The following is a 19346-nucleotide window of genomic DNA, read 5'->3' on the forward strand; positions in this document are numbered from 1 at the left end:
GGTCTTTACAATGCAGGCTCAGTCTAAAGTGAATATATTCAATAAAAAAGAAAGAGTGGGCATCCGGCAAAACCAACCGTGGCAACAAACTGCCCACAGTGCGCCCCGAAGACCCACCGCCTAGTCTCGTCTCCATAGGAACGCGTAATTCCGGTGCGTAGCACTCTGCTCCGGAAGTTGTTGTCCTACAGTTTGGTTCTTCTCTTCGGAGTCTGTATCTCTTTTATTCCTGCATAGGTCAGCTCACATGATTGTTGAGTTTTGGGCTGAAGAGGCCGCCGTTGAGGGGGCGTGGCGACGCAGACGCCGTACGGGAAACGCAGTTCACGTGCCAACAGCAGCGGATCTTCTTCCTACATCTGCCATGGCTCAACCCGCGACTCTGAACCTCAATAACGAGGTAAGCACAGAGATCTGAGAACCTGTGGGACTGACGTTTAAGGCCCTCGGAAGCGGTCTTCTGCGTCAGTCAAGGGCGCGTGGTCTGGCAGGGGTGAGGATAGGGAGTGTGGCTGACGGAGCTTGTTGCTGGGCCCAGGCTGCTGTTCCAGAACGCGGAGCCTAGCAGTGGGAACACCCCTTCAGAGTTTCTAGGTGACTGAAGCAAGAGACTTGCCCCTGGACGTCAGACTTCAGGAATTTGTATCTGTGGGACTTTGGGGAGTTTATTTCATATGTATATTCTGTGTCCTCGTCTGTTAAACGAAACTCGTGATGATATAGTAGTGCTTACCACACAAGGTTGTGAGAATTAAATTAACTGGCATGTGTGAAGTGTTCGCACAGTGCCTAGCAGTTAATAAACACTCTATAATACCTGCCTTAGGCAGCTTCTGCTACGAAATTTCTAATCTGGAAAGAGCTTGTATACTTTACGTCTCCAGTATCATATTTTCTTTTATTTACTGCCCTATTTCTTTGCTTCTATATACAGCTAATCTTTGAGTTGCTTATACTTGCTGTCCTCAATTCTCTCGTTCTCTTAAACCCAGTCTTACTAAACATTTGTCCTCATCACCTCCACCATAACATGGTGATGTCACCAGGCTACCATTTCTACCACCATTCTATTTCCACTTTCTGCTTCTATTCAAGGGAGTCGTAAGTCATCTGAAGGCTGAAATTAAGCTGGAAAAGCAAGGATCAAATGAGGATCTCACAGCTACAGCGAAGGAAGTTCTTTATCCCCTTTATTCAGTGAATATGTGTGTCTACTATAAGCAACTCACAGTTTATATTACACACTTGTGTAAGACATGCTTTCTATTTTCAAGCAACCTGTACTTAGGTAAGTAAAGCAAGCAGCACTCACCTATGATGCAGAATAATGCCCAGAAAACTAGTAATGCAGAAAAGTTTCCAAGGAAGGCAAAATGAAGTTAATGCAGTATTTGTTCTTGGTGTTTAAAGGTATTATTATGCAGGAATTTCAGCCAGTGATTCATTGGAGGGGAAGAAGGCACCCCAGGCAGGTGGACCAGTATGAGCATGGAAGGGAAGTAGGAAACCACGCAGTTAGTATAGGAATAGATAGCCCTCCATTGATGAGGACTTGTGTGGTGAAGGAGGAAATGGAAATGAAATATATTACTTCCTGCTGGGTTAATAAGTCTGGATTCCACTTGGCAGTGGGAAACGGGATTTATTGGAGAGGGAAATTCCAAAGGTGTTTCCCATATATTCATAAACATAATGTCAGGATTGTGCTAGTTCCAGGAAAGTTTTTGGCTTTTTTGCATTAGGTTACCTATGGGGTATAAAAGACCTTAATTGGAGTGGTGTCCCTGGGAGTTCACTGGAAATACTAGTGAGTTCCTGTTCAATGTTGTAATTACTCTGAAAGTAGTAATGACATGTACCACTCCTAATTTAATCACTTTTACCATTTAGCTCATTTCCAGGCCTGTTCAAAACAGTTAAAATTTGACCTTTAGGAAGTCTTCACTAATTCACCTCAGTTTGGGCTAAGTGTCTGTCTGTTCTTTATGCAGCCAGAATCTTTCTACTCTGAAGATACTTGTTTACCTGTTTCTCTCTTTTTGTGTGTATGTCTTTCAACTAAAATGTGTGTGCTCTATAAATGTTTGCTGGATGACTAAATGAACTTACCAAATTAGGAAGTCTACATGTCCCATGCTAAAGTAAATCTTTTATGTTCTAGTATGAAGGTGGGAAAGAAAATGGAATGATGGAAGGAATTATAATTTTAAATTAATGAGAGAAAAACTGCAAAGGGAAGACCAAATACAAATTTGTCTACATAAAATTTGAAAAACATTCCAAAAGAAAAAAAAGAAAATGAATTAGGAAAAGAACCAAGGGAAATATGACAGATAAATGCCTAATGTCATTACTATAAAATAGCTCATGGAAATTTAAGAGAAACCATCTTATAGAAAATTGGTAAAAGAAATTAACAACTTCTGCAAGGAAGAAATGTATCTGAAAAAGAGTTCAAATTCACTGTTATCTTTCAGATCTTTTTTATTACTTTTCATCACCCCCCCTGTCCTAGTCCAAGTTGTATTTCCCTCTAGCACTTCTGTTGTCATCTCCCAGCTGCTTAAACGCGGTTCTTCTCACTCTCCACAGTGCAGCTGGAGTGCTCTCTTCAGAACACACATCTAATCCTGTGACTGACTACCTTGCCTAAAACCTATTAGGTGGCTTTCCATTGCTTTTTTAGCAAAGACCTACCTAAATAAGGCCAATCTCCGCACCTTCTGTTATACCACGCCCCAGCCCTGCACCCCACCTCTGTGTCTGTCTATACTACAACTACGCTGGCTGCCTTCCATTATCATAGCACACCACAGACCCTTTGCACGTGCTCTTCCTTTTAACTTTCTCTCATTAGTACATTTCATACTTCTACTTGCCACTTTCTCAGGGAAAGCATTCTTGACTTTCATTTACCTCTTTTGTAAGCTCTTGTAGGACCATTTACTTCTTTTTAGTGCTTCTAACAGTTGCTTAGTGTGTGTGAGAATGTGTGAGAGATTTCTTACTTTCTCTACCTGACTGTAAATTTTTGCTCAGTGCCTGTCGGTTGAATGAGTAGTTTGAGGAATCATTTTAAAAATAAGTTAGCTCTCCTTAACTGAGACCCAGGAATGTATTTCAGGGATCTTAAAACTGCCTGGAATTGTTAATTAGTCACACACAACACGTATGTGTCTTTGTGGGGAAAAGAGTCCTTAGGTGTTCATCAGATTCCCAAACATCCGTAAATCTCTGGTATTATCTTTGGGATGTTGGTGCTCATATTTGTGATTTATTTGATTGGATTACTTGTAAATTGTTATAATAGTTTTTCTTTTAAAAATTCCAGTATATTTAATTATCCAAAATATCGTTTGTGAAAATAAAAGCCTGCCTCCAGCGGCACCTGTTCTGCTATCTTTTAATGTCTTCTACCCTTAATAATTCCATTCTTTTAAAAATGTCCAGGTATGAATTTAGGCTTACAGTTTTGGAATTCTTCCTGACTCTGGGTCCTTAAAATGTGTTAATTCTGAAGTAATGTAAAATTTAACCTTTTTAAAAAAAGTCATCATTTTTCATCTTATTATTTAATCCATGCTTTATCTTCACTAGTACTTTCATTGTACTTTGAAAGGAGAATATTTAACTGACCTATTATAGCAACTTCCCTAACCTCTAGCATAGCGCCTTGTCTACAGGTAGTAAAAAGTAAATACTTATTGGACAGATGACAGTAGGGATAGCTCAACTTGAGTCTAATATTCAAAGGAGGTGGGGACTCTTCTACATGTAGATTTTTTCCTCCTTTTTCATTAAAACTACAGAAAGGATGCAAAATTGAAAACAAGTTATGGTGTTTTTTTAGTGAGCAATGAATTTGCAAAACCAGAGTTGATTTTGTTCCAGTCATCTATTTCTTTAGGTAGCAATGATATATAAAATCAGTATTAGGAGATGAAACAATCTGAAGAGGTACTTTAATTCCATACAAGGGCCAAGGGCTTTCTATAAAAATGACATATTTTTCTTGATATTACCAACAAGCCCATTAGGAAGGGGGAGAATTGGGATGACTGTAATGGCATAATCAGTAAAATATTTTTTAAAAGAAATTTGCTTTTAATTTTCTATAAGGTAGTAAATGTAGAAGCAAAATGATTTGCCTCCACATATTGTAAAAAATAAGAACATCAAAAACTATATTTGTGCGTTTGAAGTTGCAAAGCTCCTATTTCATAATTGAGTGTGTAATTCTTTTTGATGATTTTTACTGAAATAGTAAATCAGGGTTCATCCATAAGAAGAGAAACTTTTGTTTTGTTTTGTTTTTTGTTAAACTATTCTGGGAAGTTTTGCTAGGTGGCAGCATATTCTCAGTAATGATTAAGTTGTAGATAATTACCAAGCACTGTAGAATTTTAAAATTTTTGTTCATTGGAAGTAAAAAAGAAGTATAATTAAACAATAATGGCCAAATAAGTCCTCTGTATAAAATCATAATTAAGTTTGTTAACTATGAAATAGTTCAGATACATGGAAAATGATCTAACAAATATCCTTGTAATCTATTTCCTGTATTTGTCAAATGTCAGTATTTTGCCATATTAGACTGCTTAATTCTACCCACTGTATTTTCAACCTCAGAAGTAATTATTACTCTTTTAGTGTGTTATTTTCTCATCCATAGTTTTCATAACTTTAGTAACATACATACCTATACATATACCCAGTGTTGTATATTTTTAAACTTTGCATGTCATATCCTATGCACAATTACTCGAAAAGTCACTTTTTTCACCATATTTAAGGTTTATCCATGATAATACATGCAGATCTACCGCATTGGTTTAAAATACTACTTTGTGTATATTTTGTATAATATTTTATCTCCTGTGCAACATTTTGTAAGAATGCTACAATGAATAGTCTTGTGCCTAACCTTTTGCTATTGTTGGGGGAGGAGGTGTCTTCTACCTAGATTCCTAGAAGTAGGATTTTATTAGGTATTGGTGAAGTATCCTCTGGAAAGAATATAACAATTTGCATTCCTACCGGTTATGCATGAGAGTGCCTATTTCCTCACAGCCTCACCAGTAGAATGTGTTGTCATAGGTTTTTATTTTTGCCAATCTGATAGATGAGTAATGAATAATCAGGAGTTTTAATATATTATAAGAAACACAGATATACTCAGATTTTTCTTAGCACTGTAAGTTCCCCTACAACAGTACTAGCTCTTGGAGTAATTGTTTTCTTCTAACCATGAGTTTGTGTTAACAGGTTAATTCAAATGAATGGCAAAGTCAGTGCTTTACCAAGAGAAGCTGGCTAATTGACTAGGTAGCAGAGTCAACTAAGAGTCAACTCACCCATTCCCCAAATCCCATCCAAATTGCAAGTTATGAGAATGATCACAAGGATGTAAAGTACAGCATAGGGAATATAGTCAATAATATTGTAATAACTATTTATGTATGATGTTAGATGAGTACTAGACTTATGGGGTGATACTTTTATAAAGTATATAAATCTCTAGTTACTATGTTGTACAAGTTGTATGTCAACTGAAATTGAAAAATAAATTAATTTTTAAAAATGGAAATAACCATACTTTAAACAAAGCTATTTTAAACTTTTAATAAAAATATTTAAATGCAAAAAAATCACTTCAAAGTAGTGTTTACTTTGTGGACCAAAGTTTACTCTCAGTTTTATAGATTGGAAACTTGTTCTCATTATCATCCCAAAAGTATAGCTCATTCTTTCAAAAGCAAATTCACATTAACCATAAGCTTATGAGGGAGCATATTAAGGAGAAAGCCTGTTTATTAAGAAATAGATCTAATGTAGACCATGATGCTTACATTGTAAAACTTTTTTTTCTGTCTATTCTACATTGGCTGCTTGGAAAATAGAACCACAGGGAAGGTTTTAATTGCATGATTCAGTGTTGGGCTGTGATACATCTGTCCCTATAATTGAGTTATTCTAGTACAATTTGGAATCTCCTTGAGTTGAACACAGCCTGCTTTTGGTCTTGTGGTTCCCTTTCTTGTGCTTATGTTCTCTTCCCCATATGCTTACATGGTCTTTTTCCAAGTGGGTATATTAGCTTTCCACTTACTTTAGGTGAAATTTCTGTACTACCTATCCAAGGGGAGGTTTATGTTACCTTACTATGTTTAAATTTTACCAGATTAACTGAAGGCCTGTGTATGTCTAGGTTCAGTTAAGTGTGTGTGTGTGTGTGTGTGTGTGTGTGTGTGTGTGTATTAACTCTTCTGCTCTTGGAGATTATGTTAAATGCATCCTTTTGCTGTTAGGAAGCCCTTAGCTTAGGCTTCTCAGTCTTGGTGATAATGATCATCCAATTTGTCCTTTAATTTCTGTCTCCAAACTCCTTCCTTCCACTTTTCTCTCACTTTGTTTCTTCCCTGTCAGCACATTTCGTCTCCATTATTATGCCTCTTTGCTCACATTTCTATCCTTCTATTCCTGCCAGATATCATACTCTTATTGTATTTCTAACAATGATAATTCTTTTTACTTTTGGTTGGAGAATTCACCAAAGTGTATTTTATGGCTTTCTGATGGTATGGGTTGTTTTAGTCCTATTTATTGACTCCTGGTCGTCTGTGTCAACCAGCGTCATAATTGGGCAGCCCTTTTAGTCCTAGTTAAAAGGCTATTGGTAGCTGTTTCAGTTTTGCAAAAATAAATTTAAACACTTGGAGAAAGCTAAGTGCTTGGGGTGATCAGGTGTGAGAAAAATAAAAGTATAATTCAATTTTTACATGATGAGTATACTTATTTTTAAATATACTAAACTTATCAATTTTTTCTCCTGCTTGTACACAAATGCTGAGAAAGTTAATAACCTAGAAAAGCATTTTTTTACATTGGCATGAAAGTAAGTACGTGAAGCATTCCCTTTGCTTTTAGATTCCCTTATGCAGTAATGACAAACATAGTACTTCTTAAATTGGAATTTTAAAATTGGAGTCTAACTTTCCCATGATTGGAATGTAACCGAGGACCAACTCTGCCCACTGCTTATTAGTTAAGTTTGGTTAACAGTGGTTAGCAAATGGTGTATAATCTCATGCACCTGTATTCTACAACAGTTAGAAACATTTGTTAATGTATTTTAAGACAAAAATTATATTAATTTATTTTATGAATTACTTAACTTTCAAAAATGTATCATAAACCTCTCAGGCTGCTTATGAAATGTAGCAATCCTTTTTTTGTTGTTGTTCACTTAAACCTAGATTAAATGGCTTTTCATTTGTGCAAGTATGATTTTTTTCTAAATAGATCTAACTTTGAAACAGGTTCCAAAGAGATGAACATATTTAGTAGAAGAGAAGCTTGATTATTCTGTTACTATATTATTCGTTTGAAACAGTGACTGAATGCCCTGGCTGGTTGGATCAGGTGGTGGAGCATCTCCCATAACCCAAAGGTTGCTGGTTTGATTCCAGGTCAGGTCACATGCCTAGGTTGTGGGTTTGATCCCCAGTCACAGCTGGAGGCAGCTTGGTGTTTTTCTCTCCCTCTGTCTTCCCCTGTCTTTCTAATGAAAAAATAAAATAAACCTTTAAAGAAAAACACAGTGAATGAACAAGTGAATAGTGCTACTCTTCTGGCCATGTATTTAATGGTATTTACTTGACACACTTAACTGTATGTTATCCACTGTGTTAGGTGTTAAGAAACAATGTTGAGTAAAATAAGATACTTGACCTTCATTGAATTTATAATTTACTAAGAGAAAGACACATTAAATATAATCAGATTAAAAGTAAAGTTTTAAAATAATGGTCATGATAAGTTCTGTAAGCACTCATAAGTACTTATAATTGGGAATTTTGACTCAGGGAGGCAAAAAAAGAAAAAAAAACTTTACTGAGAAATGATAGTTGGGCCAAAATCAGAAAGATAAAATGTTGACAAGCTAACATTGGGAGAAGGAGCATACCTACCAGAGGAAACAGCACATGTAAAGACTTGGTGGTAGATGTGAGCATGGTAAGGATGAAGGCATAAAAGGACCTAGGTAGCCATCCTAAGAGCGAGTGGAAACCATTGAGGGGAGTTAAACAAAGGTGCGACATGACGTCTGTGTGTTACAAATGTAATCTGACTGAGTTATGGATAAGTGGAGAAGGGCAAGAGTGGATGTTAGAGAAACAAGTTACCAGTAACTCAGCCACGACAGCTAGGAGGTCAAGCTAGAAAAAACACTGTGGTAATTAGGAGAGAAAATTAACAGGACCTGGTAGTGGATTTATTGTGAGGGATTTAGAAATGAGAGCTATCAATAATGAGCCTTAAGTTTGTTGCTGAAGAGATTGTTCCATTCCTTGAAACATGGAATACCAAAACAGGGATCCAGTTGGGGGTGAAGAACATGGGTGCAAGTGTGAAGTGGAAATGACTTTTAAGTATACTCCGAAGGAACTGTTAAGTAGGCAGTTGCACGTTTGACTCTGGAGCTGAAAGATCTCAGCTGAAGGTAGCAGTTTTTGACTCATCTTTGTTTAGGTGGCAAATTGAAACAGTATACATGCATACACTTCAGGCTAAAAAGTGTATGATGAAAAGTAGAGGTGGCCTACGACTGTCCTTTGAACTTTGACACTTGGTGGCTAAGATAAGAGGTGGATGAGCCAGTCCTTCAAAGAAGACCAAAATGGAGTGGTTAGAGAGGCAGAAGGAAAACCACGAGAGCAGTGTCTTGTGTCATGGAAACCAAAGAATAAGTGTTTGAAGGAGGAAATGGTCAACAATGTCAAATGTCACTGAGATTGCAAATAAAATGAAGTCTGAAAAATTTCTTTGGATTCAGGGACGTTTAGAAATCGTTGGTGTCTTGGACACCACAAACTAATTCCACAAAGTGGAATCATGTGGCATATACGAATGGATATAGTGAGGTTGAACATCTCTAAAGCTTGGTTTGTGGCATTTGAAGGCGGGGTGCTCCTGGTGGACTTTGTAGTGAGGATGTTTTGTTTGTCCTGTTTTTAATGAAAATGACTCAAGTATAGTAAAATTAGTGGGAAATATTCATTGAAGAGATTGGCGATGCTAGAGTAAATGGATAATGTATGGTAAGGGTTCTAGGGTGGCAGAAGGACAGGATCCAAAACAGTTAAAAGAGTAACCTCAGATACATGTATGTAGGATTGTTTTTTATATTCCAGCTTTATTAATAGAAGAGGGTGAGTGATGCAAGTAAATTGGTACTAATGGTACTAAAAAGATGATGGTTCCTGTCTGGTGTTTATTTTCGCAATGAAATTAAAAGAGAGATCAAGATGAATATTAGATATTTTTAAGAAATCAGGTAAAGGTTTAAAATAGTTATTGTAGAGTGAATTGACCAAAAATATGTAGGATTGCTAGGAAGTGTACAGGCTCATTTGAAATTTGTTACGAATTTATAGTAGCTAGCTTGTATCAAGTATTTTCTGGTTATTGGGGTGCTGTGATAAAGAACTAAGAATGTTACTTTCATTTGAGATTAAAGGGATTGCTAACTGTTGGACAGTTAAAGGTATTGGCAAATGTTGATCAGGAACCTAAACTGGATAAGAGGAGGAAAATTAAAAGCAAAGGAGTAACTGTTTGAGGAAAAGTATAGGGGTCAGTGAATTGCTGATCCCAGTGAAGTCAGAGACTGTTGTGGTACGTGGAGCTGATAGAAGTTGTAATCTAATGGGATATTTGAACTGATCATTTTAGAAATGGAATGGTTATGTGATGATAAGGACTATAGTGAGTGGGTGGCTGAGATGGAAGAGAGAGGTCATTAGAAAGGGGAAGTCAAGAAGTGAAGATACATTGGGGTGAGTTATCACATGGGCATCTACATCACTCAGAATGATAGCAAAACTTAGGGTGGAGGGAAATTGTAACTTGATTGTCAGTATCTTCAATAGAATAGAGGGGTAAATGGTACTTATGAGAGATAAGAGAAGGTATTACAGCCAAATGCAAGAGCCTTGAAGAAATAGGATGATTGCGTTATTGTTCTTTTGGCAAGAAGAATTTGTAGGATTGTATTGCCAGACACTCTTGCAAGGCACAGAAAACCCTGTGGAAATATTGCACTTCCCCTCCTCTAGGAGCTCATAAACCACAGAAAAAATCGGCCACAGTAATTAATGACAGTGAGTGAAATAGATTCTAACTACAACGTTCCCTTGAGGGAACCCCAAGGAAGGAGTAGTTTTCTCTAACTGAAGAAGGCATCAAAGGTTTCACAGGAAAGATATCTGAACTAAATTTTGTGTAGTTCCTGAAGTAGAGGAGGGGAAGAAAGACATTACAGGAGGAATTATAAGATGTGTGGCTCCTCATATTGATAGACAAAACATGGACTCAAAATGATAGCATCCCATTGTACTAAGTACTGTTATAACATGTAGTTCTTTATAATTAGAATATTGTCATCTCTTGGCCGGTCGGTCGGTCTGTCTATCTATCTATCTATCTATCTATCTATGTTTTTGTTCTTGGAATTCAGTATGTTCTCTAATGGAATGATTGAAAGCATGTATCTCTGTGAGTGTGAGCACATACAATGTGCCCTTGTGGTTTGGCTTTTTTTTTTTAAGTTATGCCTCAAATAAATTATTACTAAAAATACATGCAAGGGGTATTCTATAAATATGATCACTTTTACATTCAATCAATAAATTAAATTTCTACCAATATGGGTGAAGCTCTATTTTAAGCCACAAGGATACAAAAATTAATATGGTCTCTGATCTTAGTTTATTATGTTCCAAGCCTAACAAAATATAAGTATAATATTAAAATACTGATCACTGGGAATGCTGTGCCTTTTTTTTTAAGATAACTTGTTTCTCTTATGTCCTTAGACACATTTTAAAAATGTTAATGTATTCCTTTATTCCTTTACTGTTTATGGAAGTATGATTTCCTCAAAAAATAAATAGAGTTAAACAAAAATGTGGCTAAAGTGGCAGACTTAGTCTATAATATTAAGGCTAAAATTAAAATATGTTTCTTCTTGAATTAATTGCCTTTATAATTCTGGCCTTATTCTTTAAAGGTTGTGAAGATGAGAAAAGAAGTGAAGAGAATCCGAGTTCTGGTTATCCGAAAACTTGTCAGAAGTGTTGGCAGACTGAAATCGAAAAAGTTAGTCATTTAAAGTAATGGTCCTATGACTAATAAAATGTCAAAAGTTGTTTTTATTCAATATTTCCAAATTTGAGGGTGGGGCCTAGAGGAATAATTAAATATCTTACTCATACAGCACTTTTTAAAAAATGTTTAGAAAGGACCTGAATGAGATAGAATGTGCTGTGTCAGCATGTCCTTATATGGCTTGGACGAAATTCGTTTTAAATACATGATGAATTCTTCTGCTGTTTTTTCAGAAGTCTCTTTTTGTTTTGTTTTGTTTTTTCAGAGTGAAAGACCTTGGGGGTTATGCATGTATTTTATGTTATTAGAACTTATTTTAAGATGATGTTATAGTTTAGCAAATCTAGTAATACCTTGAATGAGTTATAAAGATTTTATATAATTTTATTTCTTGAATTGCTAATTACTTTGAAATCTTCAGTATCTTGGGGAAGTGTTTAATCAAAGCACTGTGTTCTATCTAATATTTTGAAGAAATAATATTTTGCATTTTCAGTGACACTGGTATTAGAGGAAAAAGAATGTTGTTTATTCATTCTTACACTTTAAGTATGAATACTTACAAAGTTTTCAAATGTGTTTTGTTTCTGATTAATCTTGTGTTTTCTTTCATAAATGTTTCAGAAAATGACCTTCCTCTCTGATTTAATTAGATAGCTAACATCTTTATGTTTTCTGATTTCAGAGAACAAATTTTTTCATTTAATAAAATTGTATCCAACCTTTACCTGTAGCTTATGGAACTTATGTTAATTATAATGTGCTATTAAAGGATTAATTAAAACTTATTTATTTAGCCTTCCCATTAAGGAATTATAAGGCAAACTATCAGTGGTAATAATCATTAATATGCCAGGACAACATTGCCAAAAACTTGGGTTTATTAATAGAATTAGGATATGTGTTGGAAGGGGGAAAGGACAAAGTAGTATGACATTGCTTGTTATTTAGAGATTTATTATGCCTTTTTAAAGGAAATAAAAAGGCTTTTCATTATGTTAATGAGTTTATAATAAACACTTTACCTGGCTACATACTGTAATGTATTTTTTGTAGGGGTACTGAAGATGCACTGTTAAAAAACCAAAGAAGGGCACAGCGATTACTTGAAGAAATTCATGCCATGAAGGTAAGGATTTGTGTGGGTGTGTGTATACCTATGTTTCTGTTCCTCATCTCAGCTTGCCTTTTCTCTGTGTGTTTGTTACTTTTTGACTATCATTTCAAGTAACTAAGACTCTTTATGAGTCTGTTTGGTGAAGAAGGTAGCACATTTAGAAAACTGTAATGTGTTTAAGCTTGCGTTTTTTTTTTTTACTGAACTTGTTAAAGTGCTAGACTAATTTGAGTCAAAACTGTGCCAGACTAAACTCATCTATGTTTAATAATGCCTCATGTGTAAGGTTTTTATTTTTACTGTAACTTTAGGCATGCAGTCTAAGTTCAAGAGTTAGTGTTCATGCTGTTTGGTAATGCGGATAGGGATATTGGTGGTTGACATCATGCTTTGCCCATTGCCAGCTCAATAAATTTTTGTGTGGTGGCGTCAGCATTTTATTCAGCTCTGTAGTAACTCGAAATAAAATTAGTGTTGGACCAAAATGATCCATATTTTTGTTTCTTTCAGCCAGACTCTTCACTAGTATAATTTTTAGGTCTTCTCACTGCTCTTACTTTGTGGAAACTTTCATTTACCAAATGACATACTATTAAATGTCTGGGAGACTGTTTTATGGCAGAACTTAAAAACAACATTTGGTACTAGCAATTATCTTAATTGCAGGGTCATTTTGCATGTATGTTTGACTATTATATTTTTGTATAGCTTCCAAGTTTTCAGATAGATAAAAGAATGATTGAGTTCTCTAAAAATATTTTAATTGAGTTAGATTATCAAAACCTCTCACCATTTTTTCCTTTTGAAGGGTGGTAAAATATTTTATAGGTCAAAGTTATTTATCACAGTTAATCTGAGTAGAAACAGATGTAGGACATGGTTTTTCTTTGGTGTGAGGTGTTTTTATGTATTTACTTTTTTGTGGGGTTATTGTTATTCACAGGACTGCAAAATTTATGAAATCCATTTGATGTGTCTTCTCTAAAGTTTTAATCCTCTTTTTTTCCCATTCAGTCAAAATATTCTATATTTGCCTCCTAATTATCATTGTGTCACTTTGAATTATGCACCATTTAGGCTTTTTCATATACTTTTTTTCCTCATGAAATCCTATAAGAAATACAGTCTTTAGAGATTTTTGTTTTGAGGATAACTCTAAGATAGGAAGTTACTGTATATCTCCTTGTGCCTTTTACTTTCTTTTAACCAAGGTCCTTACTAAATTATTACATTCCTTACCTAAATTTTCCCTTTAATTTCTTCTGAATAGTCATTTTTGTAGTCCTAAATTATTCAGAGACTTTGAGGAACTATATAATTGCTAATTTTATTTTGACATGGAAAGGATACATTATATATAACAGGCTTATGTGCACTGTATGAAGACTATGAAAACAAAAGATATTCATTAATCTTTAGAATACTTTCCTTTTGTAACTCTCAGTAATGGATTTTATTTGAACCTCATCAGAGAAAAGTTGTCCTATTTGATCTATGTGCAAAACTTGTTTCCTTTTATTATTAAACCTCACCAGCAATAACAAATCAGAGTAGTGATGAAGTTCATATGTTTACAACATTGCTGTGTCACACCCATAGTTTTTTTTTTTTGTTTTTGTGTGATTATATAAGACCACAGTGGAATTGTTGCCTCATAGAAAGCTAAAATGCATAGCCTATATAATCCTGGAATTCATAAAATTTATATTTATTTATTTATTTGTTTGTTTATTTATTCCTTGAATTCATGGCAGTGGTTAAGGGTAGTCTGAACTGAATGCTGTGAATTCAACTTTTTTTATAATGCTGTTTAAAAGCTGGATTAAAGTTAAATATAAAACCAAAAAAAGGAGTAAGACTAAGTGTGCTTTCCTTATATGTCAAATTTTATTCCTCATTTATGATTCTGTTATGAAATTGGTCTACTTTTGTAAAATAAGCAAATACATAGATCATATTTCTTTAAGTGAAAGGTCATTTGTAATTTCTTAAAGAACTGTTTATCATGTACATGGGAGTATCAAAGAAACAGTCACAGAACAGAAAACTCACAGTCTCAATTAAATCTGAAGAAAAACCTCTACTTATTCATTTTTCCAGATGAATTTTTTTCCTTGGCTCATATACCACTACATTTTTATAGTCTTGTTCATGACATAACTGTCCTATACTTGCTTTCTATGATAATAGGGTATTTTGTTGCAAGATGACTTCCTCAAGGGGAAAACCTGAGGTATTTTTAGAAATGGGAGTTTGTTTCTTCTGGCCAAGAAAAATGGCGGGGTGGGGGGCTGATCTTTATGATACTATAAAATCATGGGTTCTAATTTTATAGACTGTAATGCATGAATACCAACTCTGCTGCCTTTTCTAATAGTATTCCTGTTTTAACTCTGATACTAGTATAAATTCTGGCTTCTGAAACAGTTCCTTTTTTTGGAAATTAAAATAGTTGATCAACTTTTACAGATCACTAAATTATTTAGCTAGAGAAGGAGATAGTAAAATTAAGGCAGAAAGTAAAATTAATATAAATATACAAGAAATCCCTCCCTTAGTAATTCAGTAATAAAGATAAAAAGTACTTCTAGCTTTTACTGAGTATTTACAATGAGCCAGGACTATATTTGTTAGTATTTTTGTGTGAGGGCTTAAAAAGAAATTTGCCATAAGGTAAAAGGTGCCTTATTTATCCAGTGTTTTATATTCATTACCTGTTGAAGTAGATACCATTATTATTTGTCTTACAGAATAGGAAACCATGGCTTAAAGAAGTTCAGCAACTTGCCCATGGTCAGATCGTTGTAGGCTTCATAACTGGTTATAAAGCTAAAGGTCTTGGCCATTTTACTGTACTACTTCAGTAAAATCAGAACTTCTGAAATATATCTATATCCTACTCTCCTAGAGATTGGATGAGGTAATACAATAAACATGATATGTGTCCTCTGTGAAGAAAAAAGGCCCAGAGGAGGTGTGCAACGTGTTTTCAGATTATTTAATTCGTCACAGCTAAATACATATACCCAGTTAACTGCCTGCTTTTTGTTAACTTCCTTCTCTCTGAGGCCATTACTTTTCCCTATACTGAGTATTCCTGTACAGTGAGAACTTGAATATTATTCTGTGAGACCTTGGTCTGCTTTCTACTCTTTATTTAAAATTCTCCTTTTGTTTCATTCTTTTCTAATTTTACATTGGCAAGTCTTTATTATTGCAAGCATCCTTTAAGCTTCCATCAACTGTTAGGATCATCTTGTCTGATCTTCTTCATGGCTTCTTTCCAAGTTGTTATTGGTGGATCACAAGTAGGAAAAGTGGTGTAGATTATGATCTGTGGAGGTATTACATAAAGTCAACTAAACTATTATATCATCAAAATAATGTAATAACTATATCATATCTTTTGAGTTTCATCACCACATCTCTGTAAAATGGGCACAATTTTATTTCAGTGGACTATTTATTTATTTATTTATTTATTTTTAGAGAGAAGGGAAGGCAGGGAGAAAGAGAGGGAGAGAGACATCAGGGTGTGGTTGCCTCTCATGCACCCCCCACTGAGGACCTGGCCCACAACCCAGGCGTGTGCCCTGAGTGGGAACCAAGGGGGGTGACCCTTTGGTTTGCAGGCCAGTGCTCAGTCCACTGAGCCACACCAGCCAGGGCTCAATGGACTTGTTTAAAAGAGTTCTAGGCTGCACACCCTTTGGATTATAGGCTTGTCATATACAAGGGGGGGACCCCAAAAACCCAGAATTATCTTCTGGAGGGCTGGCCCCTTGTTGTACAGGCTTCCCCCGCTAGGTGAGTGTTCTAGGAATCTGTCTGTATCAGAGTACCAGCTGGCATTGTTGTGAGAGGCTGCATTCGGCTTAAGTGAATTTTTTTTGAAGATGCTTTCAGTGCATTTGCCCACTTCATAATGGGTGATTTACAAGCACACCTGCCCACACCGTGCTGAATGTTCAGCAGTTTTTGACCAAAAATGGCATGACCCTGTACCTCACCCTCCTTAATCACCTGCTCTTGCTCCAAGCAATTTTTTTGTTGTTTATTTCCCTGGATAAAAAAAGTCCTAAAAAATGTTTTGCCAATGTGAAAGAGGTAAAACAAAAAATGGCAGAAGCACTGGAAAACATGAAAATCGAGTTCAAAAACTGTTTTGAATAGTGGAAAAACATCTCAATAGGTGTATTGCATCAGATGGAGAGAACTATGTAGGTGAAAGAAGTTTAAACATGTAAGAATAAATACACAGGTTTTTATAAATAAATTCTGGGTGTTTTGGGTCCCTCCTTGTATATCATATATTACAGTTTTGTGATATTTCTGGTTTCATATACTTTTTTAAAAAATTATTGCAATTTCCTCTGTAATTATATATACTGTGGTTTTGTTAGTTTCTTTTTCATATGAGTACTTAACAAGAAGTTTGCCATATTGGTAAAACATGCCTCATTTATCCTGTAAGTGTACTGTAGCAATTGCGTCAAGTTAACATTTGATTCACTTATTCTATGGAAGTCATAGTGTTAGTAGTATTGTTAATCAAGATTATAATTACTATTGAGTTTCATCTTCATTTGTAAGCTAACACAAAGAATTATATTATTAGCTCTGGCTGGTGTGGCTCAGTGGATTGAGTGCCAGCCTGCAAACCACAGGGTTGCTGGTTCGATTCCCAGTCAGGGCAAATGCCTGAGTTGCAGGCCAAGTCCCCAATACGGGCACATGAGAGGCAACCACACATTGATGTTTCTCTTCCTCCCTTTCCCTCTCTAAAAAGAAATAAATAAGTCTTTAAAGAAAAAGAATTATATTCGCAAATCAAGCTCACATATTATAGATATTACCTAGAATCCACTTTTTGATATTTTCAGGGATACATGCAAATCAGAAAGCCCAGGTGAAGCAAGGAGAGATCTGGGAACTATGTGATTCCAGAGGTCCTTCCTTTCTACATCAGACATGCACTTTCTGGCCCAGAGTAGATGAGATCTCTAAATAGGAAGTGTAGTTATTCCCTCATAGCAGAGAGCATTTAGAATTTGAAACTTTTCCATCCTGTACCCCAAGGTCCTGTAGCTTACATAATATTCTCCAGTGTGCTATGCCTTCCAAATCATTGGATTCTGAGTTTGTTTACTGTAAGCTTTCTTAACAAGGGGATGTCCTGCCAAGAGCATTCTTCAGATAAGGACTTTCCTTGTAACAAAAATCATTAGTCTGTTTACCAGGAGGACGAGTTATCAGAATATTAACAGGTAGATTAAACTCCATCACCCACTTGTCCCTGAGTTTTTTCTCCTAGTAAAGTAAGTGATTGCATCCTGGGACAGCTGTTTTAATTTTTCCTTCTCTGGTGTGTAATAGCCTTCCTTTGGCTCTTTTGCCCTCTTTTGTTTGTATATCCCTCCAATGGTTTAGAAAATACTTTAAACTTAGAAATTATACTGCTACAATATAGTGACAATGCATTGTAATACATCCAGTTTGTCCCTTAACTAGTGATGATTCCAAGTTCCATGCACTTGGTTTAGATATTGTCTGCCAGATTTCTCCATTTTAAAGATACTTTGCTGTTTGCAATAATGCAGTAATGTGTGAGATGATAATTTTGACACTGAAACTGAATATCCTGTAGTCTTTCACCCAGTGGCTGATGCTCTATGGCTTAATCGGTTCATTGTTTGTGCTTCTCTGCCGGGATTTTTTTTATTTCTCTGACAAGATTTTAATTCATTGAGAGGTTGGTTGGTTTGTTTTCCATTATTGAAGGTAGTGCTAATAGCCAGTTTTGCTTGTGGAGAGGAAAAATGTTTTATTTCTTGGTTCTCCATATGCTGGGTAATTTTGTATTGTACTTTGGACATTATTCTGAGTTTGGATATTTTTCTCCAGTGAATAATCATTTCAGCAATTAATTTTTGTGTCTGGCTTTAACTTCAAACTAGATAGAGAACAAACTGACAGCTGTTAGGGGAGGGGGTTGCAGGGCTCCATGAAAAAGGTGAAAAGATTAAGCAAAAAAGGGAAAAACTCATTGACACAATCAACAGTATGGTGGTTATCAGAAGGAAAGGGGATGGGCAGAGGTCGCAGAGGGTGAAAGGGTAAAGGGGGCATAAATGGTGATGGAAAGAGACTTCACCTGAGGTGGTGAACACACAATATAATATTACCGATGCTGTATTATAGAATGGTACATCCGAAACCTATATTATTTTATTAACCATTATCACCCCAATAAATTAAATTTAAAAAAAATGCAAACATATTTTTGGACTCCAGCCCTCAATTCATATCTTTTGCCTTTTAGTTAGCTGCTCTGAATCTGTTTCTTACACAGGTGATTGAGGTTTAAGGGTTCCCTGTGTGGTCTTTCTCCTGCTTTCAGTGGATAAGGTCATTGGCTTCACTCTTCAACAGGTTCTGCTACCACTGCTCCTGAACTCTGCAGACTGCAGTTAGCCTTAGGCTACATACGCTCTGAAGAGTGGGTGACGTATTTCATAGCTTTGGATCTTCTTCATAAGCTTAGACTCCCAGTCAGAGTCTGTCTTCTTCCATTTTCTCTCCTTTGTCTTCAAGTGGGCTTTTTTTATAGTATGTTCAGGTTTTATGGTTTTGTTGTTTTGGGGAAGTTGAGTGGGGAGGAAACTAATATCTATTAGTGTTTTAGTCTGTCATACCCAGAGATGGAGGTAGCCAATGTTGCAAGTAACTGTAAATATCTAAAAAAGATGCCGAGCACCTGAAGGCACTGTAAACTTACGACTTAGAGATTTAGGGTAGGTAAATGAGGAAATACTGCTAGTGAAGGTGAAAAAGAACCAAGAGTGTATGGTACCTAGGAAACCAAGTGAAAAGACTTTGAAGAAAGGAGTGATGAACTAGGTGTTTTTGTTGATGTTGTTGCTCTTGTTTTAAAATTAGCAATATTATTTTTGAACTGTAAACTCATTAGATCATAATTATTGGTAAGCTTTTCAAGTCATAGTTCCTCTGTGGTTCAGCCTACTTGACAGAACTATTCTGTTAAAATCAAAAATGTTTC

The 19346-nt window shown here is 35.6% G+C and overlaps 1 protein-coding gene across 2 annotated transcripts in view; it reads left to right on the top strand.

Moving 5' to 3' along the window:
* The first annotated feature begins 231 nt into the window (after positions 1 to 231).
* Positions 232 to 19346, top strand: part of LOC114511714 (serum response factor-binding protein 1-like) — a 61979-nt gene continuing 42864 nt past the window's right edge. Inside the window, exons 1-4 of one of the 2 annotated variants that reach the window (XM_036020689.1) lie at positions 313 to 400; positions 1096 to 1288; positions 11072 to 11160; positions 12226 to 12298. In XM_036020689.1, coding sequence (XP_035876582.1) covers positions 11081 to 11160; positions 12226 to 12298 — 153 coding nt within the window. In that variant the 5' untranslated portion in view covers positions 313 to 400; positions 1096 to 1288; positions 11072 to 11080. Of the gene's footprint in view, positions 401 to 1095; positions 1289 to 11071; positions 11161 to 12225; positions 12299 to 19346 lie in introns of both variants that reach the window. The other variant, XM_028530518.2, reaches the window with a different exon arrangement.

This window comes from Phyllostomus discolor, chromosome 3 (assembly GCF_004126475.2).
Source record: "Phyllostomus discolor isolate MPI-MPIP mPhyDis1 chromosome 3, mPhyDis1.pri.v3, whole genome shotgun sequence".
In the NCBI taxonomy this organism is placed as follows: Eukaryota; Metazoa; Chordata; class Mammalia; order Chiroptera; family Phyllostomidae; genus Phyllostomus; species Phyllostomus discolor.